Source organism: Larimichthys crocea, chromosome XIX (assembly GCF_000972845.2).
Source record: "Larimichthys crocea isolate SSNF chromosome XIX, L_crocea_2.0, whole genome shotgun sequence".
Taxonomy (NCBI): Eukaryota; Metazoa; Chordata; class Actinopteri; family Sciaenidae; genus Larimichthys; species Larimichthys crocea.
This window is the reverse complement of record NC_040029.1, coordinates 76032-100535: the sequence shown is the minus strand read 5'-3', so window position 1 is coordinate 100535 and position 24504 is coordinate 76032. Positions and strand designations below refer to the sequence as shown.

General features: G+C 43.3%; 1 protein-coding gene across 9 annotated transcripts; it reads right to left on the bottom strand.

Annotated features, from left to right (window-relative positions):
- Positions 1–1978: 1978 nt before the first annotated feature.
- LOC104938462 (protein Shroom2) lies at positions 1979–23490 on the bottom strand. 9 transcript variants are annotated; one of them, XM_019258233.2, is made up of 12 exons: positions 23150–23490; positions 22453–22691; positions 21584–21735; positions 12381–12401; positions 11861–11983; positions 9507–11775; positions 9279–9331; positions 5962–6525; positions 4525–5028; positions 3876–4050; positions 3516–3788; positions 1979–3433 (listed from the first exon to the last, which is right to left on the bottom strand). In XM_019258233.2, exons 2-12 carry the CDS (start codon positions 22648–22650, stop codon positions 3161–3163), a joined length of 4605 nt encoding a protein of 1534 aa, XP_019113778.2. In that variant the 5' UTR covers positions 22651–22691; positions 23150–23490; the 3' UTR covers positions 1979–3160. The 9 variants fall into 9 exon arrangements, with proteins under 9 accessions (XP_019113778.2, XP_027147492.1, XP_019113779.2 ...); XM_027291691.1 differs by having other exon boundaries at positions 23154–23490; XM_019258234.2 differs by lacking the exon at positions 12381–12401 and having other exon boundaries at positions 23150–23489.
- Positions 23491–24504: the final 1014 nt, after the last annotated feature.

Below are 24504 nucleotides of genomic sequence, written 5' to 3'. Positions count from 1 at the left end.
GAAGAACATGTTTTTACGGTAAAAGGATATTACTGTTGATTTCACGTTTCACATTTACCACATAAATACAAGATTTCCATCAAAAGAAATGATGTTTGGCCATAAAATTGACATGAAAATACCAAATAAAATAAAAGTTTTGCCATGAAAGATTACAGTGCTTTACCGTACAATTAAAATACTACTTTATCCTGCATAAAAACCCTTTAAAATGCTCTAAAAAATAAGTTTTTTGCCATGAAATGTGACTGTGTTGTGCACATTTGTGACTTTTCGACGCTGTGATTGGTGGAAATTGTGATATATTCACATGCGTAGGGATGGGGGAACGATGATAACATTATAAAGCAAGCAACACGAGAAATGACTCTTCACGCGGCGGTTCAGGAGGATATTTTAGTCAGCTTCCTTCTGAACACAAAGGACAGAGTCATGGCTCAGTAGAGAAGAGGAACTTGGAATAAAAGTGCAGCATGTTAAAACATTTCAGGTGATTGAGACTCAAAAAGAAAAGCCAGATGTATCAGTCTAGTGTCAGGTGATCTGACGTCATCGCATTGTAAACCAGAAACATGCTGAGAATAGCTACATATCCAAGCTGTTCAGGAGTATATACGTCTATAAAGAGATGGAAATCGACTGTGATCGTCTCAACAGAGCTGTCGTCTCTTTGCACTCCGACCCTGCCCAACCTAAGCAAACAGTATAAACACTCTCTACTTCTGCCTGGCTCAAAGGTCGCAGCACTGTGCAACTAAAAGTGGTGGGCGCATTACGCCATCATTCGAAAATTAACATTTTATTTTATTACATTGCAGACTGAGATATGGCGTGTCGCATCCTGCCTCTTGTCTCCTCGTAGCTAATCTAAAAATAGGTAAAGATATGGATCGTCTGACTAAATGACGCCTGGTCCACGCTCTTAATCCTGCATAACTTTAAGCCTTAATATAATGTGAACAGGTGAGTTGTATATAAATTCACCCTCAGTACAGTTGTCATGAACGGGGAAATTAGCTACAGAGACCAAAACTGTTTTTTGTACCAGGCTGTAAACATGTTTATTTCTGCTGTGAAACATGGGGACTTATGGAGACTGACTCACTTCTGGAGCCAGCCTCAAGTGGACCTTTTGAGGAACTGCAGTATTAGTGCGTTTCAACGTCTGCTCCTCTTCTCCTCTTTGCTTTCTTAGCCTGGCTTAGCACAAAAGACAGTTAAACACACACTGTCAAACATGTCTGTAGTATTTTACGGTGGAAAGCTGCGAAATCACGACAGTAAAAGACCGTAAAATATGCCATATAGTATGACGTCATGTTTCAAAACTTTTATTCCAACGCCATTTTAGCGGAATGTATACAGAATAAAACTGTATTTTATATTAGAGACTGTTAATTATGCAGTAAAGCACCGTGATATTTACTTTTACTGTCATGGTTTGACAGTTTTTCACCGTAAAATCATTTTAAAATATGGAATAAAATGCTAATCTTATACATGAAATCAATAGTACTAATATCCCATTAACGTAATATTAGAAAGTATTTATTACGGCAACCAACGCTGCCAGATTTTTACCGTAAAGACAACTGTTGTGTCTCATTTATAACTTTTAGGGTGTTGTTAAGGTTCCACTATCACACAAGGATCACACACTGACATATACGGTTAGATATAATGAAGAAACACTAGGTCTCTCAGATTTATTGTTTTATTGCTCAGTTTTATTTCTTGAAGTCAGTGAGAGTGCACTGCATACATGAAGCGTGCGTGGGCCGTACACGGCGCCCTGGTGCACGCCCTCATCAGTCCATGCAGTTCACAGTGGTGAGGTGCTACAGTAGGCACGTCTTCAAATAAATATATATATAGTCCTCTGAATGGGCCAAAGCGAAGAGTAAAGTGCTAACTTTTCGAACTCCAGTTGTGCCTCAGTCCAGATCAGTCAGGACCGTGCTGTGTTTTTGTTTTTTTGTGTGTCTGAGCTTCAGCTAAAAGCACCAAAGTGTGAATAAAAACCTGTGAGGTTACGGGAAATAATATTAGGAGTGTATTATCGTATAGTAAACAAGTAGGAGCAATGCGTGTACAGCTGGAACAAGTCAGCGTCGTCTTTATGAGAATAATGCTAAATCAGATTCACCTCTTATTCTAGCATAAATTAAAGATCTTCACTCCAAAATGAGGATATTATGTAAAAGTGACATCTACCTTTATATAATAATACACTACACAAAGGAACAATGGTTTGTTGTAAAAGCAGGAGCTTAATAACATGATATTATGGCTGATAAAAAGATGATAAAGCAGATTTATAGCATACTGAAATCAAAAAAATCGAAATAAATTACCGAAGTTTTCAAAAAGGCTACAATAAATTACTAAAAAATACTTTTAAAACACACGTGATCATGATTAAATACAGACAGTGGGAGAGCGAGTTCATGATGCGACTTAAACACAACACAGATAATAAAAAGAGAGAGAGAGAGACTGGAAACGCTGCGAGATGAAGACACGACGACATAGTAACGGTAAATACGCGTGAATCTTTGAATCCCTGCAGTGTTTCGCTTCACTTCACTTTCCCGTCTTCGTCATTAGGGGGCGTTTGGGTACAGATACATACAGGGCTCCATCCAACTGTGACCAGCTTATACAGGGATAAATAAGTTATTATATAACTGTATTATAACTTTAATGGTGGCACTGAAACATGAGTAAATACCTTGATGCGATGATTGTAATCGTATCGTGTTATCTGTCTGATTGACTAATCTCCGGATATGTTGCACCCGGTAACTCTGGGATTAAAACAACCTCCAACGTGGAAAAGTGCGGCCAAATCTTAAGTCTCAAACTCGGGCTAGACTGATCTTGCACGAGTTTTCCGAGACAATCTCTACAAGATCTTGAGTATGTTGTGAAACTTGTTTCCGTTCAGTTGATCTGTGCTTGTTAGAGGTCTCGTCTCGTTTTGTGGGTCAGTATTCCCAACTATCAACTTAGTTCCTTAAACTATTTGGTCAAGAAGGGCCACATGGGAACTGTAGTATTCATTCTGAGAAACAATAACACCACTGGTATGAAATAGAGGCTTGAAATTGTCTCTCGCAATCTAACGTTATCATTAAACGCTGGTCGCCCAGCATGAGCGTCAGAACAGCGGCCTCTGCTCCAGCGGCAGACTGTCCACCAGGCACTTCAGCTGCTCCTCGCCCAGCTTGATCTTGTCCTCCAGTTTGCGCTGCTCGATGATGAGGGCCGACTTCATCTTCACAAAGTGGCGGTAGTCGTCCAGGCTCTCTGCGTCCAGGTGGGCCTCCATGATGCCGGAAACCAGCCGCTCGCGGCGGTCCAGGTTCTCCTTCAGCTCCTTGGCGTCCTCGTGCTGCCGCATCAGCAGCTTGCGCTTCTCGGTCAGCGTTCGCTGATGACGGATGGATATTTTTTGATCATTCAGGAGCTCAGGTGTTGATCTCATTTATTTATTTATTATCTAGACAGATTACCTTCTCCTCTGGCGGGGCTTCTTCCTCCAGGCTGTTGAGAGCGTTCTCCACCCGGGCGAGCCGCCCCGACAGCGACAGCAGCAGGCTCACCACCTTGTCCAGGTCGCCCACGAACATGCGGAACTTGTCGAGCTGGTTGGGCTGACAGAGGCGCTGCACGGTGGCCTCCACCTCGCGGCCCAGAGCCTCGTTGTCCTCCACGTCCTCCTGCAGGCTGTGCCGGGCCTCTCGCAGCACCTCGAGCTTCCCCGCCAGGCTGGAGATCAGCTCTTGCTGGAGAGCACGAAGACGACAGACAGACGGAGAATTAAACGTTTTCATCGACGGAGCTGATTAGCCGTCATCTGCACTGAGTTTTACCTTTTTGCTGGCGAGGTCGACGTCCAGCTCGTCCTCAGAGTCCTGCTCCTCCAGCTGCTCCTGCATGTCCTTCATCTTGATGAGGAGCTCGGCTTTGGGAGCCGACGTGTTGTAGTAGGAGGAGCTGGGGACGAGGGAGGCCGCTGCTGATACAGACACGTCCTCCTCCTCCCTCCTGAAAAACAAAAAAACAGCTGAGCCGAGGCCACACAAGGGAGACATTCAGGTGAACTACAGAACAGGTTGTAGTTCTGGATGGAGGAGATAACTGTAATGGGACGTTTGTCCAGCAGGTGGCAGGCTGAGTGAGGGTTGAACATTGAGAATTGGTACACTGTGTGTTTTCTGACTTTAAAGTTGGAGTTAAAGTGAGTTAGTGGGAGACATATTTAATACTTGCAGCTAAAATCATCGAGCTCGGATGCAGGTTCAGTGTCTTGCACAAACCAACTTGGATAGATACTCAAGGAAACAGCAGGGTTGGTACCTAAAGTGTCATTTTTAACCATCATATCTATAAAAGATAAAATATTTAACCAGCTTTCAATGTTTTAAAGTTGTGTCTCTTCATATATCTGGGTTGCAAGATGGTGAGATGATTAATTGGCATCTTAAGTAGAAAAATCAAACAGTGTTTGTTGCTTCCCACCTCTCCATGCTCCTCGGGGATGAGTTGGGCAGCCTGGACGTCTTGCGTTGGAGGGCCCCCTCCAGGATCTGCTCCTCCGGGGGGAAGAGTCCTTCCATCAGGTCCATGGTGGTCATCCTCCCACTCTGGTCCAAGATATCCACCAGAGACTTGTCTTTACCCATGATGTCCCTGGCTAGCTCCTCTCTCTTGGCGTCCTCCTCTGAACGCAGAGCCCCCGTTGAATTCAACTCAGGGGCTGCCTCCGCCGGAGCCTGAGGCAGATCCTGGCGGGTGTAGGCGCTGAACAGGGACGAGGCCGGGCGCTCTGTGGTGCTCAGGGAGGGCGGCGGCGGCGGCGGTGGCGGTGTTGGCTCGAAGGCGCTGCAGGTGTCGCTGCTCTGAGACAGGTAAGCTCTGCCCTCTCGCTCCGAGCTGCTCTCGGCATGAACGATCCTCACGGGGACTTTCCTCACCGGACTCTTAACGTCCATCGCAGATGGGAGCTTCAAATCATCGTCTGACCTGAACGGGAAACAATATGAACGCCTGAAATTAATAATTAAAATATGCACTATGTTTTAAATTCCACACTTAAGTTAAAAGAAGAAAGAGAAGAGGTAGTTTTTACATATTTCCAGTACAGGTATGTGAACTGTGGATAGAGCCAGCTGTTGACATGTTAATGCTGTGGTTCAATCACTGGCTCCTGTGTCCTCGAGCAAAATACCGAACCCCAAATGACTCGATTACTCGATGAAACTGATGAGCAGAGACTAGAAAGACATTATATGACTTCATAAATCAGTAAATACTGTCAACAAGCCACAAGAATAACACAGTTTTCTCCATGTTTTTATGGATCAAATGTATAAATCAGACTCTGAATGACACAATTTGAACAAAGCTTCCAGGACAGGAATCAAACTGGAAGCTCTGGCTGAGAAACACCATGAAACTTGACAACAACACAGTTTTCTGATATTTTATGTTTAATACGCAGACAAAATGAGGTCAAATAAACTCTGTCGTACAACATAAACCAGGCTGGTCAGCTATAAAAAAAACATCTTAAGCATGAAGCATGGAAACACTGTTTTTGTCATAAACATCATAGCTTCGTCCTAATTAAAGGACGGCTCGTGCTGTGAGAGCTGCGATGGAAAGCGGAGGTCACAGCAGCCGCGTGGCTTTAACTTTAAAACTTCTAATTACAGCCTCCGGTTCGATTTGTTTCAGGCCGCAGAGGAAATCGACTACAAGCCCAATCAAACTGTGATCCTCCTCTCTGCGGCCACATTTGACTTTTCAGCAGCTGACAGAAGAATCGGCACTTGTCTGACTTTCTTCCATCCTCAACTTGTTTACCTAAAGTTGTTGCTCTGCTCGTAAAGCCTTACATAACGAGGGGCGGGGGGGCGGTGAGGAGACCTGAGAGACTTTGGCTAAGCTGCTTACCTGAGCGGTGAGTCATCCTGCACGAACACAGCCGGCGGTTGGTCCGTCAGTCTCAGCGGCGCAAACTGTGGCGAGGGAGAGCGCGCTCGATCCGCGGGGAGCGATAAAGCGCCCGTCCAGGAGGAGACCAGGGACGAAGAGGAAGGTGGTGGCTGCGGTTGCTCCCTTGCCTCCTCGTTTTCTACACCTCCGGACGTCGCGCTGAGGTGAGGGGAGCTGGCGTTCCGGCGCTGGGTGTCATATCCCGAGCTGGACAGAGGCTGGAGCGTTGCCGGGTCTGCCTGGGCGCCAGCGAGGAATTCCTGGGAGGAGGATGTGGTTTCTGGGCCTAAAAGGGGCCTGGGCGGCGGCAGGAGGACCTTAGTTTGTGGAAGCTGGGACGGGTGATGAGAGCCAGGGTTGGGGCTGAGGCTACGAGGGCCCGAGGAGTGAGTGGTGTGGGAGGGACTGGCAGCATCTGGTTTGGTCCTGTGGTCAGTGAGGCCTGGGACCGGGCCCTCGTTTCTGGAGACCAACTGTGGGCTGTGGTCGGGCTGATACTGCAGCCTGCTCTCAGTTTTTCCTCTAGAGGTCAAAATAAAGACACATCAGAACCGAAACAACAATACATCGATTCTGCTGCTAACAATAACAATATTTATGTTTAAAACTGTTTCATAGCTTTGTTTAGGGCGCAAGAACTCTTTTAATGATATGTATCAGTTTAGAAGAGCTTTGATGAGATGTTTAGTGTGTTAATATCTTTGAAAATATATATATTCAAAAACATATATAACAGATACTTTAAGAAAAGTCTGGTATTTGTGTTTTTCTGGAGTACCAGGAAGAAAATGGGCATCAAGACAGCGTGAGTCAGAAGTAGTTTTTTGGCTCAGCTCGGCTCAAACTCTGGCGGTTTATCTACTTTTATTTTGAAATTCTGTGGGTAGATTTTGTAAAATAAAGATGTTCAGGAAGTCGTTTACCCGGCTAAACCACCGCCACGTTCACTCCACTAAATAATCTTGATTGGTTTATTTGAAACACTGTTGGCTGGGAGGTTTAGGGGATTTAGAGGTGTGTCGTCTGTTCACGGTGAGTGTGTGTTACACTTCAGGAAACTTGAGTGTGAAAACCAAACACACAGGTTGGATTACACGTAAGCAGACAGAGAGACAAAGAAAGATCTAAATAAAGTGATTGCAAAATGTAACAGTGTTGTATTCGAGATCGGTTTTCTGGAAAGTCTCAGACACAGAGGACTTTTATTTCCAGAGCGGTCACGACCACCAGCTGCAGAGATATCACTGAACTGCCTGTGATTTATTTGTTCTCATTACTGTGGTTAGATGTGAAACTTGTTGCTGTGAATTTAAATAAATAACTTGAGTCACGTCTCATTTGAAATGTTTGGTGTGTTTTCTTCTGTAAAAAAATGTGGCGACCTCAAACCTCAAAGACTTCATCTGCAAACCAGCGGCCAAAAAACACAAATATTCACTATCTAAGTAGGTTATATGTGGTCTTGGTCTTGTTTTGGTCTCGATACACTCTGCAAGACCAAGACCAAGTCATGACTAAGACCAGAGTGTATCAAGACCAAGACCCAGACTTTAAAAAGGTCAAGACCTAGACCAGTTTATCAAGACCGAGACAAGACCAAGACTTTGCAAGACCAAGACCAAGACTTTTGTCTCAGTCATGTCTTGGTCTTGATAAACTCTGGTCTCAGCCATGACTTGGTCTTGGTCTCAAAGTCTTGGTCTAGTCTTGGTCTTGATAAACTCTGGTCTCAGTCATGACTTGGTCTTGGTCTCACAAAGTCTTGGTCTTGGTCTCACAAAGTCTTGGTCTTGTCTGAGTCTTGATAAACTCTGGTCTTGGTATTTACCTCAAAGTCTTGGTCTTGTCTCAGTCTTGATAAACTCTGGTCTTCGTCTTGGTCTCACAAAGTCTTGGTCATGACTTGGTCTCGGTCTTGGTCATGACTTGGTCCTGGTCTTGGTCTTGCCTTGGTCATGACTTGGTCTTGGTCTTGCCTTGGTCATGACTTGGTCTTGGTCTTGGTCATCAGTAGTCTCGCTTTAGGAGGTCTTGACTACAACAAATTGAAACTACACAGAAACATTGTTTCTCTTTTTTAGTAATCAGATTACTTTTGCCTCTCTAAACTTAAACTAACCATCCTGCTGCCAAAAGTTAAGTAACTTTCAACACATTTAGCAGACATGGCTGCAGAAATAATTCCCTTAGTTTGAAAGATAAAGAGACATTAAATGGGTCTCAGCAGACTGAGAAACAAAACCAACACTTTGGAGTTTCATTTTGATGTTGTAAGAGTAAAAATCATGTAACTTTTACGACAAAAGAAGAAGAATGAAGAATGTGGAAAAACAAAACTGTGAGAATCACCTCTGACTTCAGTGGTTGGACATTTTTATCTTGTTCAAACATCACCCACTGAAAAGGTGCATGAAGTAACACAAGAAGTAAAGAAATTGAGCAACACCTCAGCGAGGATATCTCAGTGTAAGGTGGATGAATGTCATATTTCTTGGAAGGTGTTTATGTCCCTTATTACGCACAAGCAGCACATCGACAAAAGGAGCAACCGGTGCGGATTCATTTCACCATTTAGCCACGAAAGTGATCACGTACACAGCTGAAGGATAAAGTGATCCACTCGCTGTAAATCACCTGTAATTGCACAGACACTTTTGTGAATGTGGGTGTAGTTTGCCACAGGAGAGTCGAGGAGATACTGTTCACATCAACATGAGCTCCAACAACACGAGATAAGGCTGGGGAAGAGATCTAGTGTGACAGAAGATGATAGATTTTTTTCTTTCAGCTCATGAAATGAGAAACTGAGACGTGTCCTCTCTCTCTCTCTCACCCTGAAATCTCACCACTCCAACACATTCCACAGTCACAAGAAACTTACACAAGCGTTTCTTTTTGCCGGATGTTACGGAAGCATTCGACACTTTGGAAAGTGTGTCACATTTCTGACTCGACAAACATCCTGCTCGCCTTCAGGTGCTCGGATATTTGTTAGACTGAATACTTAGATATTCAGAGGAGCAGCAACGATCGATTAAAAAAGATTGAGTTAAAGTTCAAATTAAAAATCCAGTCATGTCCAAACAGAAGTTTTATAATGTATATCAACAAAGGAACAATGACATGATAAACCAACCTAGACGAACCTATATGATGGTGATGAACAACTCAAACTATATACACATGTTCTGGCTCCTACATTCAGAGCACAAGTCTTTTTTTTTGACAAGAATAAGTTGTTTTATATTTAAAAACATTGTAAACTTCAATCCTACCTGTTGGTGTAACTGCTCGGTTCGTTGTGAGCGTCTCTCCACGGTGAAGAATTCTGCAAAAGAAAGAAGAAAATAGTCTTAACAATAACAGCAAAAAGATTGGCTATTTCTCAAGTGGCAATCTCCTCAAACTTCCACTTGAGGCTGGCTCCAGAAGTGAGTCGGTCTCCGTAAGTCTGATTGACAAAAAAACAATTATACAACAGCCACATACTCAGGTCTTCTCACCTGTGTATTGAAGTCTGCAGAGGGAGAAGATCGGGATCGTTCGTGGATGCACACAGCCTTCTCCTCAGCATCTGCATCCAAGATGTTCTCCGCTGAGTGATACCTCCCTTGCTTCTTGGCCTCTGACGATTTCTTCTGCTGGTTCCACGTGGCCTGGTACTCAGCGAAAGTCCCAAGCCTCTGCTGCTCTAGTAAGACCTGCTTATGTCCAGGGCTGAGATGGTTGGGGTCTGCGGATCCGTGATCCTCCTCAGGTGTCTCTTTGGATTTGCTTGTCTCTCCAAGGTCTGTGTTCAAGTTTGTGCCCTGACTGGACTTCAGCACAGGCCTGGAAAAAGTCGGCTTGCCCTCAAAGAACTTCCTTCGCTCTCCAAAAGACCCTGCTTGAGGTTCTCCCTCCACTCCCACTTTGTCTATCTTGTCAGGCTCTGAGAAGGAGTGCATCTTCTTGGCCAGGGGAAAGCGCTTACGTCCTCTAATGCGTCCGTTGGGTGCTTTAACTACCGGCGGCTCTGGCCCAAGCGGCTCAAGGTCTCGTCTTTGGAAGGAGGTAGCCTGCAGGACCCTGGCCTGCGCCTCTTTCAGGTGGTCCTTGTAGGTGTTGGAGAAGGAGACACCAGAAGATGTAGAAGTCTTTGTGGATCTCCAATCTTCTACCTCCTCCTCCTCTACCTCGCATGACAGGGTTGCAGCACTGCGGCTCTTTTGCAGCTGGGCTCGCTTCTGCTGGATCTCATTGCGGAGGGTGGTCGCGTAACGGTCACTGCGTCGGTTAGTTTTTCCGCTGTTGACAGCCATGATGTCACTGAAATCTTGGGGTGACATCACACATGTGGTCATAGCTGCCGGTTGTTTGTCAGCAAGAGTCCTACTCTCCTGGGCCAGGGAGTGGAGTAGTGGAGTTTTCAGGGGTGATATCCGGTGATCTTCTTGAGGCACCCATGGGTCTTGTTGTCTTGAAAAACTGACCTTATGATCTGTTGGGAAGTGTCTCTTCATGTCATTTGAGTGTCCTTCACTTCTCTTTGCAGTTTCCTCTGGGCTGCAGCTTCGTATAGGAAGTTCAGAGGTCTGTTGGTCATAATGTAGACCATTCCCAAGATGGGAATTGCCATTGCGCTCCTTATTTTCTCTGTGAGGCATCTGCAGCTGAGGTAGGGAGTACTTTCCCTTGATGTTCGACTTCGAGGAACTTGGGAAGCCTTGTTCATTGCTGCTTACCCAGTGGAGATTCTCTGTTTCTCCCCTTCGACCCTCTGCTTTGCCCTGCCTGGCCTGAAACTCACCAGTCTGAACTGAATGCTTGCTTGCCAGGCTGTGGTATCTGTTGGGAGCTCCATTCTCCTGGTTTGAGCTTGCTGTAGAGCTGTGCCGGACCTGTTTGCGGCTGAAGGCGTTTGTTGGCAAATCTTGGAGGCTGCGATAGTAGCTTCCTACACTCTGAATCTTGGTGGGAGGAGCTGACCTGGTCTGCAGGTAGAGGGGGCTTTCATCGCTGTACTGCCTCTGGTGGGCAGGTAGTTGGGTGTAATGAGACTGCCTGACATCGCTGCTGGACAGGGAGAAGAGTTTGTTGGTGTGCAGCTGGTTGTGGTTGTGGTCAGCTGCCATGTTTGGATGGAGAAAGTCTTTGCTGGGTAGGGGGTTAAAGCTATGTCTGGCATCTGAGGTTTTCTCCTGGTGAGATCTGAGACTGTTCTGCTCGTTATTTTCTGACAGTTTTTCAAACGACCTGCCTTTGCTCTTCGCCGGACCACTAAGCCCCTCAGAGTAAGGGAACACCTTTGTGGCGGCAAAACTGTCACTGCGCAGGGGTGGAGGTGGGGGAGGAGGAGACTGGGACTTCTTTTTCTCTGGTACTTGCCACACTGGTCCAAAGCTGGGTCTTCCTGAAGTGGACACTCTGGAGGCAGGCTGGTCTTCCGCCCGTGACCCTTCCCAGCCTCCATTCCCCAGCGTTGGCTGTAGGTACCTGGGGCGTTCGCCTTCTCCCTGAAGGCCTTTGAAGAAAATGTTTTCAGTGCTGGTACCCTTCCTACCAGATGTGCTAGAGTCATGAACAGGAGGGCTGGAGCCACTGGAGAAACAGCTCAACCCGGAGTCTCTTTTGCCTCCTGGTGCACAGAGCGGCTCAGTGCTGCCGATGTATTTAGTCGGTGAAAGACGATGAGAGGGACGCTCCAGTCTCTCCATGTTGTTCGCTGAGCTGAACTGGCTGGTTAGCTGATGCTGGGTGTCCTGGTCCTCTTGAGCCGATGACTCTTTGGGCCTGATATGTTACAAAATAAATAAAATGAATGCTTGAATTCGAAGTGATCAGGTTGCCATTTGATCAGACAACCCAAAAGACTCACCTTGCTTCATGTTTTGGCTGCCAGACTGGCGCTGGAGTGGCCTCTCTCTTGGCGGGCGCCGACTCCTCTTCTGTCAACTTGGAGGAGTGCCAGGAATGGGGCCGTGAGCCCGGATCATTCTTCCTGCAACAAAAACACCTCACACAATCACAAAAGAGTATCTGACATTTCAGCTTTGAGTTTTCCAAACCCATGACAAGACAGACAGTGGGATGATTTTAGGGCAATAGTTTAACACTGGGCAAGATTAGATCTTCAAACAACCAATCCAACAATCGCAGACAAATTTACAAAATGGTTTCTCCATCATTTAATGTTGGGAACTCTTTCAATAAGGACTGAATGACAAACTTCTTTAAGTATGTTTGTGTTGACATGTTTATTAAATACATTTCTAGATATTTCTGAGTAGCTTTTAAAATCTTTTGACCTGCAAATCAAATTAATTTCTCATATGTTCTTATAATATCATCCAAACCTTGAAACTACTCCAGAAAGATAAACTAATTATTGCACATACCCTTGCCTGAAGCGGTTTTTCCTGGAGAGCATGTTGACAAAGAAAAGAGTTACACATGTTAAATAGATAAACAAATTTTCCACAACATATTGAACCAGAGAAACATCTATAACTTCATCTAAACATGACAAAACCAAATAACAGGACATAAGGTGACTGATCATAACTGTGCTTAGGACAAAAATAAACAAACACAAATGTACAAATTATATCTAAAGACGTTCTGGGAAACTAGCACCACACGTAATACACAGCGCAAACTACTACGAGGAACACAAAGCACCAGATATCACCAAAGGTTCACCAAAAACTACCAGGAAACACAACGGGACGTGGCTTGCTGATGGTACCTCATAGAGCTTCGCAAAATCTTGGTGAGAAAGCTCCTCGCCACATGCACCTCGGTTTCTGACGGCATTGTGTGTGGCGTTACAACATCAACCATTTTAGCCTTGATGGGTGACGCAAGGAGAAAAAAAAGGAAAAGGAGGAGGAGACGTCGGTATCAAACATTAACAAACGAGATGACACATCATCGGATACAAGGCTCATTTCTGCAGCAGTAATACTTGTGGGATGCCACAGACTAAGTGGCATCCCAACTCTCGACTTCCCAAAAACACTACAGACCATCTGCAAAAATCCGGCGTGAATGACAATGCATGCACCCAAAGAGGGTTGGAAGCAAGACAAACCATCTCTCTAACCCCACAACAGGTATGAGGCTGGTATAGCTCATGGATTGATGGATGCTTCGTTATGACAGTCGTAGTGGCGTTTCACACTGTATTTTGCGCCAAACCATGGAGCGGACTTCCATCCAGAATGTCCAAGCAGTCAGGGTATTTAGTACCTTGCCCAACAGCCACTTCATATAGGCTGTTCTTATTGTGAAGGGCTTTCACAATAAGAGGAGAGGAAGACAGATCTGTCACCGCCATATGGTCCAGACGGCGCTTAGCTGCTTAGAAAAATTAGACGAATGTGGATCCAGAGGTTGTCCCCAAACGACCATAACCACCAAGTTATAGCGTGCAGCAAGAAATAAAAATAATAAAAGGTTAGGAGGTCAAACTATATTAATTTTCAAATATTTTAAAACAAAGATTGTTTTCAAGGTTCCCAAGTTCAAATATCAGGCCGGAGTGAAATATCTCAGTCAAATGAGACTTGAGTCACCTTGACTGAAACTTTAACCTCGCCAGGCCACGATGGAGACGCCGCATTCTTTCAAGCACAGGAATGCAGGGAGGCCGTACCCTCGCTTCAACTGGGACATCTATATTAGCCATCTCCCAGGAGTCTACGAGTGTGACGCCTTCTTTGTGGCTTTCTAACAATGCTTCACCTGGCTCTGATTTCTGTCTACTGTTGCTGGCTTGTTGCGTGTAATCCCTCAGGAGTTAATCCAGAAAAATTAGGGGGGTGAAAGGGAAACACAGCAAAGGTCAAAGTCCTGGTCGAAGATGACGTTTATTTAAGCCCCTAGTCACAAGAGGAAAGACAAGCAGCTAAAACATAAGATAGTGTTGTTTCCACAAAGCACTGGGGCAACTTGGCGCCTGTGTTTTCAGTTTAAAAGCCGGAATAAGAGGAATTTTCTCTGGATAAAATCTGAATAACTGCTTTTATTTATTTCAGAATATTCTATATACATATGTAAGTTCTTGGACACATTATCGCCCACGTGTTTTGAGGTGTACCGAATGAGCACAATCAATCTTTAGTTACTCTTTCACTAATTCAAGTTTCCATATTGATTTCTTGGAGCCGGCCTGTGAATTTACAGCTGCATGCATGTTCTCAACAAACCAACGTGGTGTTTAATCACAACTTCAAAATCCTCTCTGCCTCTGCAAAAAGTGAGAGTTGCGTCGCCTCCAAACAAACTCCCGCACAACAATTGAAATGCAAATGTCTCTTTTTCTAAAGCGTTGAGGGTCCATTGTCCGGGGATACAGCCGGTCTGTCACAGATATTCCACAGGGGAGGAGACGCCACCGTTCTCAGCCAGGGATATACGAGCCAAACTAAGTTCATTCAAAGGCGTGAAACTGAAACACAGCTGACCCAGTTGGCTGCGAGTGCACCCGTCATCGAGAGCAGTGCAAGAAAAATGGTTTAATATGAATTAAACAGCAGGTGGCTGTAAGAACTCAGCAAAAACCTCCATCTTAACAAATAATTTCTGTCTATAATTAAGCACCAGCAGGTGAAATAACCTCCCAAAACTTCAACATGTAACAAGCTGATTAACAGGTTGACATAAGGAGAGTTTTTGTTTGGCTGTGAAAACAACAAAACATTACAACTTACTTGCGTGCACGTTGTCTTGCACAAACTCTCCAGGACAGAAAAGAAAGATGCACTTTGACACCACGACTCCCACCAGTCTGACTCTGAGGAATCTGCCTCCTCCACCTCCTCCTCCCAGTATGAACACACTCACAAACACACTCCACCTTGTGCTGCGGAGGAGATTTCCTTGGGGATTATAAAGGGGGATTTGAGACGAGAGGGGAGGAGTTATTGGCGTCCTTGCTGTAATCTAGTGTTTGCACTATAAGCGGCAGAGAGTGCTGGAAAACAGACTCAACTGAATTGGACCTGTGCACCACGAAGTCTGTTCATGAAGTGCACAGAAAAACACAGTTCAATGCTAACAAACTGATGCTAATGGTTACCATGTTAATTTAGCTGATTAGCACAAAAACACACAGCTAACAGCATGCTAGTGTACGCTAATGTTTGCCATGTCTACCATCTTAATTTAGCTTGTTAGCATGCTAAAGTGTGCTAATTAGCATTAAGTAATACAGTTGACACTGCTAGGCTAACAACAGCATGCTAATGTCCTCAAAATGATAAAGCTAACAAACTGATGCTAATGGTTACCATCTTAATTTAGCAGATTAGCACAAAGAAATATAGCTAACAACATGCTACTGTACACTAATGTTTGCCATGTCTACCATCTTAATTTAGCTTGTTAGCATGCTAAAGTGCTCAGAATGAAAAAGCTAACATACTGATGCTAATGGTTACCATCTTAATTTAGCTTGTTAACATGCTAAAGTGTGCTAATTAGCACTAAATAATACAGTTGACACTGCTAGGCTAACAACATCATGCTAGTGTGCTCAGAATGACAAAGCTAACATACTGATGCTAATGGTTACCATCCTAATTTAGCTGATTAGCACAAAAAAATTCAGCTAACAACATGCTAGTGTACGCATAAAGACAAAGCTAACATACTGATGCTAATGTTTGCCATGTGTAATTTAGCTTGTTAGCATGCTTAAACAATTGCAGTGAACACTAAAAATCTACAACTATGCCTTGAGCACGCTAGGCTAACAACAGCATGCTAGTGTTTAGCATGCTAGAATGCTAAAACAATTGCAATGAACACTAAATAGCTATGCTCTGAGCACGCTAGGCTAACAACAGCATGCTAGTGTGCGCATACAGACAAAGCTAACATACTGATGCTAATGGTTACCATGTTCACTATCTTAGTTTAGCTTGTTAGCATGCTAACGTGCGCTGGTTAGCGCTAAAAAAGACAGCTAGGGCTAATGGGGATGTAGTTTTGAAGGTAACTGGTCAAAGTAAAGTAAAATTTTGACATGATCGTGGCGCCAAAGGAAAGTTCAGAGAATTGCTAAATTTGGCATAATTAATTACCTGGGCATCATGAATATTTGTGCTAAATTTCATGCCCGGCCATTGAATAGTTATTGGGATACTTCACCATTAGCATGGCTAAAAGAGTCAATATATACACTTGTTCATGTCAGTGAAAGGTGTACACATAGTACCATAGTAATATTTGTTGATGCTAATAGAGTTAGAGAGACTTAAAGATGCATTTCACTTGTAGACAGAGAACTTTCCAAACTAAATGTAGCCCAATTAAATAGTGTGCTTGGAAATATTATCTTTTAAACCTGGACCGCCCTGATATCTCGCTGTACATACAACCCTGTTTTTTTGTTGAAGATCTACTTCAGTGTACTTGTCAGGAAGGAAACATAGCACAGACAGGAATGTTTGGCCCGGGCCCACGTCTGTTTTGAGAGATACCAGCCAATGTCAGGATGAGGGGGAGGACGGACGGAGGCTGATACTGAGAGACGACTCCACCATGGAGAGACTCCTCCACCAGGGAGTAGAGGCTGCAACCTCTTAAAACACAAATCATGTGTGTCTGAAGGCAACTTACTGATCGTATTAACCCATCAAACAGCTGGCAAAGGACCTAAAATCACTCAAAATGTGACATTTGGTTGCTGTAAGTGTGAAGAGAAAATAAATATTAACAAAACTTGTGAATTTTCTATGAAAATCCAAAAAATGTATCTTGTCCTTTCCTTATCATCGTCTATCACTCCCTAAATCAGACAGCTCACTGGTGACACATCTTGCTGATTCACCAGCTTACTGGTGTTACCGCAGCCCACAACAACAACAGCAGCGGCAGCATCACCAGCCGCGCTGTGGGGGCCGATCTCGCCTCGCTGAGCTCTAAACACGACGGCGGCAACGACGACGACACAATAGAAAGTGCCAGCATCATCACAGCTGGGCTTATCCGTGTATCGCTGCCTGCACGGCAACAAAAAAATAAAAAAAGAGAGAGAGACAGCGAAACTTTGACACAATGCAGTCCTGAGGATGAGCAACAGCTGGAACATCTGGCTCTGTTATAACCTATAGCTGCAAATAACAATTATTAACAGTGAAAATGTTTCATGTTTACACATTTCAGCTGCTCCAACAGCGAAAAACACCCAGAATATTCAGTCAAAATGATTAAAAACTGCCAATATTTACATCTGAGAAGCTGGAACAAGTGATATTCTATGAATTCTGTCTTCATCTGAGCTCACATTTGTTTACTCATCGCTCATTCATATAAAACACAAGGATTCGCCCTGTATGAAAGAGCCTAAAAAGAGCTGCCTTTAAAATTCCATATTAGCCGAACAATGATGAGATTTCGGAGGGTTTAAAGTGGTTAAAATGTCATAATCTTGTGGCACAAACAATGTCTCATACATCCCATGACTCACATACTGTGACTTAAACAAATCCTCTTTGTTTTAGGCCACAAATGCTGCCAATGTCTGCTGTAAACCGCTGCTGAGGGTTCAAAAACACAAGAAGACAACACATAAATCACACTGAGCATCTCTGCTGAGGCTGAAAAATCAGTTACGCACGGACGCAGATTTAGTTTACCTGCACGAACTCCAGAGAAATCCTCAGCAGGACAAAAGAAAAAGCAGCAAAGTCAGATTTCCCTTTCTTAATTTACAGCTGCCGCCCGACCTTTATGTGTCATCCAGACGCCGTTATCTCAAACTCATTCACCTCCTTCATGATCTAATCCCACTTGTCAGGAAACCAAATGATTGAATCAGAGGAGATGAAGTGAAATGAGTACAGAAAACAGACACAGAAGGTGGAGGTGGAGGAAAAGAGGAGGTACCTCGCAGTGAAAATCTTCTTTATCTTTATCCAAACATGTCCAGAGAGAGGGAGAGGAGAGGAAAGCACCCACTCTGCCTGTTGCCAAAGCCCCTGAAAACAATGGGCTCTGCTGATATGGCCTATCCCACTAAGCAGTGTCAACTCACCTAGGCAACATGGACCGTACCACTCCTGCAAAACAGGGGAGGCCTCAAAGCCTCAAACACCTCTGACAGCATCTCATTTGGAGTTTTTAAATCTCTCAATACGAGCCCGACGTTTGCTCTCCGCATCGGCTCCGGGCCTGATGTTTTCTCTGCAGAAACAGGTTGTTCAAACGCACCGACGGGTTCACCTTTTTTCTGCCCCGTTGACTCAGCCCACTCTGCAAAGCTGAGCCCACGCCTGTGGCTTTGCAGCTGGTAATTGGATTCAGCCTTTAAGACTCTGTTGCCACTCTGACAGGACACATGTAGTAAAAAGGGTTGTTGATTAAAACTCTTTATTTTCACGTTAATTTCTGCTAAATTTCCATGTTTTCCTGCTTTAAAAGTACCGTTAAGTTTGAGCAGTGTTCTCTAAAAACACTTGGAAAGTTAATGTTAGTGAGCTACAACCGATACTCTTTTACATGACGGTAAAATTCTTTATTTTCCCATTAATTTCTGCAAAATTTCCATGTTTTCCCACTATAACATTACCATTAGAAACTTGTGGATGTGTAGGTTTGAGCAGTGTTCTCTAAAAACACTTAAATCCACTGGAAAGTTAATGTTAGCGAGCTATAGAGCAGGATAATTTGATTACAACCGACAACACACCAACAAAACTGTAAAATTCTCTATTTTCCCTTTAATTTCTGCTAAATTTCCACGTTTTCCTACTTTAAAAGCACTGTTAAGTTTGAGCAGTGTTCTGTAAAAACACTTAAATCCACTGGAAAGTTAATGTTAGTGAGCTACAACCGATACTCTTTTACATGACGGTAAAATTCTTTATTTTCCCATTAATTTTTGCAAAATTTCCACGTTTTCCTGCTTTAAAAGTACCGTTAAGATTGAGCAGTGTTCTCTAAAAACACTTGGAAAGTTAATGTTAAAGTTAAGTTAAGTTAAAATTCTTTATTTTCCCATTAATTTCTGCAAAATTTCCATGTTTTCCCGCTATAACATTACAGGTTTGAGCAGTGTTCTCTAAAAACTTTTAAATCCTAACATTACAGGTTTGAGCAGTGTTCTCTAAAAACTTTTAAATCCACTGGAAAGTTAATGTTAGCGAGCTGTCGATCATTCGATTACACAAACCAATACTCTGTCTCTGAGTATGAATATAATGTAAACATATTAAGTCTGTGATTTTTGATCTGCAGCCTAATATGAACCCTAGAACGAGTGCACACCAAGACACTACTCCTGCTCCGAGTAGTCGTGGTATTGTATTTCGCTCCTGATTCGCTTTAAAGCTGCTGTTTATGCACATAAATTATCACAACAGTAGCTCTTCTCTTTAAACCTGAACCTAATCTGAGAAGTAACCCCAAGAACTGAGCCGTTAATTCAGAATTAAGTAGTTTAAAAGGGAGTAACAACTGAAATATCCTCACTAAGAAGGGGGGTTATTTACATTTTAGCATCTTTGTGAGGATCCACAGGGTGGATCTAAGTCCATCAGGGATTTATCCAGACCTGAAAATGTTTTAAGAAGATGAGCTGATCAAATAATCCTTTCAAAGTAAAGGTTTAAATATGTTAACGTTGCAAAATTGTTGTAGCATTCCCTTGTGGTGGCTCTATCTCGTCTCTATCCTTTATCTTTCATTTTTAATCCCCAAACCAAACAGTGCTTAAGAACGCTGCTAAATATTTGCACAGTGAACCGTGGGACAAACTTCGTTAAGGAGAGATTCCCACCAATCCAACACAAACTGCAAGACGACGTTAAGACGTCGAGCGGCAGGCGTGGAGCAACTTGTTTAGTGACTACCGTGTACGTTAGATAAAATAAAATAAATACATTAAAATCAATTATGAGGAGAACATTTCATTTATGCCTGACACAAGTTCTCAGAGATCTTTAGACGTCTTGTTTTGTCCGACAAACAGGCTGCAATAGTTCAGATTACAATTTATGCACTAATCTGGGGTCGGGTCGCGGTCGCAGCAGGTTTAGCGTCAGTTTTAGACGTCCCTCTCCCCACCGACACATCCCAGCTCCTCCTTCGAGGATCTAGAGGCGCAGTATAGTCCAATCTAGTGACTTCTGGGTCTGCCTTGGGGTCTCCTACCAGTTGGACGTGCCCTGAACACCTCCAAAGTTTTAATCAGACCCCTGAACCACCTCAACTGGCTCCTTTCGACGCCAAGGATAAGTGGCTCTACTCCAAGTACCCTCTGGATTGCTCTTTCTCTAAGGCTGAGCCCGGCCACACCCAGCAGTGGAGGCTCATTTTGGTGGCTTGTATCCGCAATCTCATTCTTTCAGCCACTACCCAAAGCTCATGACCATAGACGAGCGTTGGAAAGTAGCTGGCCACCGGTTCCTTTGACAAAAACCATCATTTTACCTCGCAGAACACTGGAGCTTCGAGTCCACTGCTGCCTTGATCGGTTAGTTTGTTTGTGTTATTGTGACTCAACACGTTAGTTTGGATCTGAACAAGTAAAGTCAAACTGGTTTGATGTGCCAGTGCCACACCAGCCGACAAAGGGGACTCCGTTCTGTCTCGTTTATGAGTCATTATCTGTGCTCTGAAATAACAGTGTTGACCGGAGCTTAACTGCCTCCACAATACCCGCTTTTGTTTTACCCCGAGGGGCAAACAAGCAGCGAGAGGCCCATGTGTAGGTCTGTCATGTTGGCTCTGACTCAGTCGGCCCTCCTTTAATAAGGAGAAATTAATCGTTGGTGGAGAAACATGACAGGATTTTAGGGTATTTGAACAACGTGTTACTTCTTTCTGCATCGTCTCTTCAGCTTTTGGGTCGAGTCTTTCGATGTAGGGTCACCAAAAGTTCAGCTTTTGTCCGGAAACGATTGACCTCCTGATGACTGCTGGATGTTAATCCAAAACAGTCACAGTCGCTGAAATAAGCAAGCCCTACTTGGCAGCATTAATGGTGCCTTCACACGTGCAGGTTACCAATGATGCATCATGTAAACCATGAACAGGGTCGGGTATCATCAAATGTCTGGTCAGTTTTATAATCTTGTTTACTTAAGGCGCATTATCACTCGAAGTAGCCGTATGTTAAAGTCTCGGGAACGACTTTTCAAGAAGAACTTCACGTCTATGTTTCCACTGAGCGCTAAAGACCTGTGAAGATTAGGCGAGTTAGTCCGTTGACGTATGAAAAAGCGACGGCTTTGCGCGCAACTATACAACGAGACCTTTGTCGTTGGTCCATCGTCGTCATTCTTCGTTGACGTGTTGAAGCACAGTGAACAAAAAAAAAACCCTGTCCTCTTGTAGCAGGGACTTTTTAAAAACTTAATTAAGACCCTGGTCCCTTTGGTGGAAACTTTCAAAGGTTCCTAGTCCCAGAGGAAAGCTGTGTTTATTCCTTGATCATATAGCTCCTGATTTAAATGCCAATTTTAAGTTTTTCATATAAGACGTCATTCAATATTTCACATTTTCTAAAAGAACAGAAGTTTCCTCACACTAAGGTTTCATTAAAAAGGTTTTTGTACTGGTGCCCAAACTCAGATATCTGCTGTTATGGTACCTTCGGACCACCACCAGGGTTAAGGTCTTATGAGAGCTCTTCACCAGAGTGATGGCCTCCTGACGGGAGCCGCTGAGGGGAACGGCGTTCACGCTCACCATTTCATCACCCACCTGGAGACAGACTGCCGCCGCCACGCTGCCCTCCTCCACCTGGACACACAAAGACATTATCTCCTTTAATGTGCTAGACTGTGTAACTTTGTGCTCTGGATACGAGTACGTAACGCTTTACGGCAACTGTTTCACTGATTTTGGTGAAACTGGATCATATTTTATGGAGGAAATATTCAACTCTCTGTGATTTACAGAGTTTCCTGATGGACCGTGAAGTAAACTGCTGCCAACTGTAGCTGCTGTTAGCTCAGTCAGGAGGTTTTCAGGGAATATTAAGGGGGAGTGGAGCCGGTGTCGTGCCAGAACAGGAGCTGGGCAAGTGGGCAATGTAACAAGGCTCAGCAGCCTCTATGGACGTAATGACAGAGGCAAAAAGAGTAAATCTGACTTTTAGTCTTTGGCAAGCTGGGCTTCTTGCTGTTGGACTAGTAAGTAGTAGTAGTAGTAGTAATCAGAACAAATACTCGAGTAAAGCTGTCCATGTTTACCACAGTGGGGTTACACTCCAGCCAATGCGTTTATCGTTTAAAGGTGGATGTTTCACTTCAGAGCACCTGTGGGGGCCTGAGCAACCCGAGTGCTCCGATTAAATATTAAACCCTGCAACCCGGCTGTAACCTGAGGTAGCCTCCATGAAAGCTGCAGTTCACACCAGAGCTAACAGCAGATGGAAAAAGGCGTGTGTCGCATTACATGCTGAATTTACAGTGTAACCGTCTGCAGGTGGAGAGAAGCTCAGACGCCGTTTCTGACCTTTGTGATGACCAGAGGCTCTCGGTGCTCGGTGCCTCCCCTCACGGTGAAGCCCCAGGGTGCTTTGCCTTGTAGCAGCACCTCCACCAGCTCCTCGTCGTCCACCTCCTCCTCCTCCTTCTGCTGCCGCCATGCACCTCTCCACCTCATCCTTCCTCCTGAAACTCTCAGGTCGTCTTTGGAGTCCACGGCGTCCATGATGCCTCTGGTTCATGGGGCTCCATCAGCATCAGGTCACCCTGGAAGAAGAACACGGATAAGATTATATTACAACTTATTTCACTCCAAAACAGAAACATTTGTGACATTTCTGTGAAACTAAAACCATTTTTCAGCTTTAGAGTTTTAACATTTGCTTGTTTTCTTTGTCTAATATGATATCAGGCTGAAGATCTTCAGATTTTGGGCTGATAGTTTACGACAAAACAAATAATTTAAACTATTTTTTGACATTTCTTTGACTTAATTTGATGAACAACTATATTTAGAGACTATATAAGACCTGAAAATGTTATAAGAATGTATATGTTTTTATATTTGTATCATTAATTTGGCTTTCATAGATTCACATTTATATTTGTGTTAATTTTTAAGTATTTTTAAATGATTTAAAGTTACCGAATATATAAAAGCAGATGTAACAGATGAAGCAGAAACTTTAACGTCTGATACATTTCTGTTGATTTTCAGCCTTTACTTACGTAAATGTTGATTTCTGCACAAACGAGCTCGTGTCCAGGTGTGGTGCTCCGACAGGTGATGGCGCGCGCTCTGCATTAATTGGTTTTATTTTAATTGATTAATTAAAAACAGTCTCTGGTCCTCAGCGGTGTTTCTGCCTGCTGCTTTGACCCTCTTCAAGTCCTTAAAGAGCTGCTTCCACCGTCCAAACAGACGCTCACCGACAGTCTGCTGTCCACAGGCTGCGTGATGTCACCGCGCCACCTGGCGGCGGCGTCATACCTGTGTGGTGCCTTCAGGTGCGCCCCGTAAACTTCTCAATCCTTATTTCACTGTGCCAGAGTTAGAAATGTTTCGTTCAACAGGGTAAGTTTCTTTCTTTCATTCTTTCTTTCTTCTTTTTTCAACAGGGTAAGTTTATTTATTTTTCTTTCTTTGCTTCTTTTCTTTCTTTCTTTCTTTCAACAGGGTAACTTTATTTTTCTTACTTTGCTTCTTTTCTTTCTTTCTTTCAACAGGGTAAGTTTCCATCTTTCATTCTTTCTTTGCTTCTTTTCTTTCTTACTTTCCTTCTTTCTACAGGGTAAGTTAAATATAAATAATATCACAGTAACAGTATCACAGTTTTTACTATTTTGTATTAGTATTTTTATTTTATCAACTTTCTTTTCTTCTTTTCTTTCTTTCTTTCTTTCAACAGGGTAAGTTCCCATCTTTCATTTTTTTGCTTCTTTTCTTTCTTACTTTCTTTCAACAGGGTAAGTTTATTTTTCTTACTTTGCTTCTTTCTTTCTTTCTTTCTTTCTTTCTTTCTTTCTTTCAATAGGGTAAGTTTCCATCTTTTATTCTTTCTTTGCTTCTTTTCTTTCTTACTTTCTTTCAACGGGGTAAGTTTATTAATTTTTCTTTCTTTGCTTCTTTTCTTTCTTTCAACAGGGTACATTTCCATCTTTCATTCTTTCTTTGCTTTCTTACTTTCTTTCAACAGGGTAAGTTTCCATCTTTCATTCTTTTTTGCTTCTTTTCTTTCTTACTTTCTTTCAACAGGGTAAGTTTATTTATTTTTCTTTCTTTGCTTCTTTTCTTTATTTCTTTCTTTCAACAGGGTAAGTTTCCATCTTTCATTCTTTCTTTGCTTCTTTTCTTTCTTACTTTCCTTCTTTCTACAGGGTAAGTTAAATATAAATAATATCACAGTAATTTTTAACTACTATGTATTAGTATTTTTATTTGATCAACTTTCTATATGAGTTAAAACATCTGCATACCAATATAAAGCTAATTTCTATAACAGACTTTGTTTATTTGGTTTGTAAAATTAAACGTCCAAGGAGACGACATTAGTATGTTTTGAAAGTAAACAGTGAAATG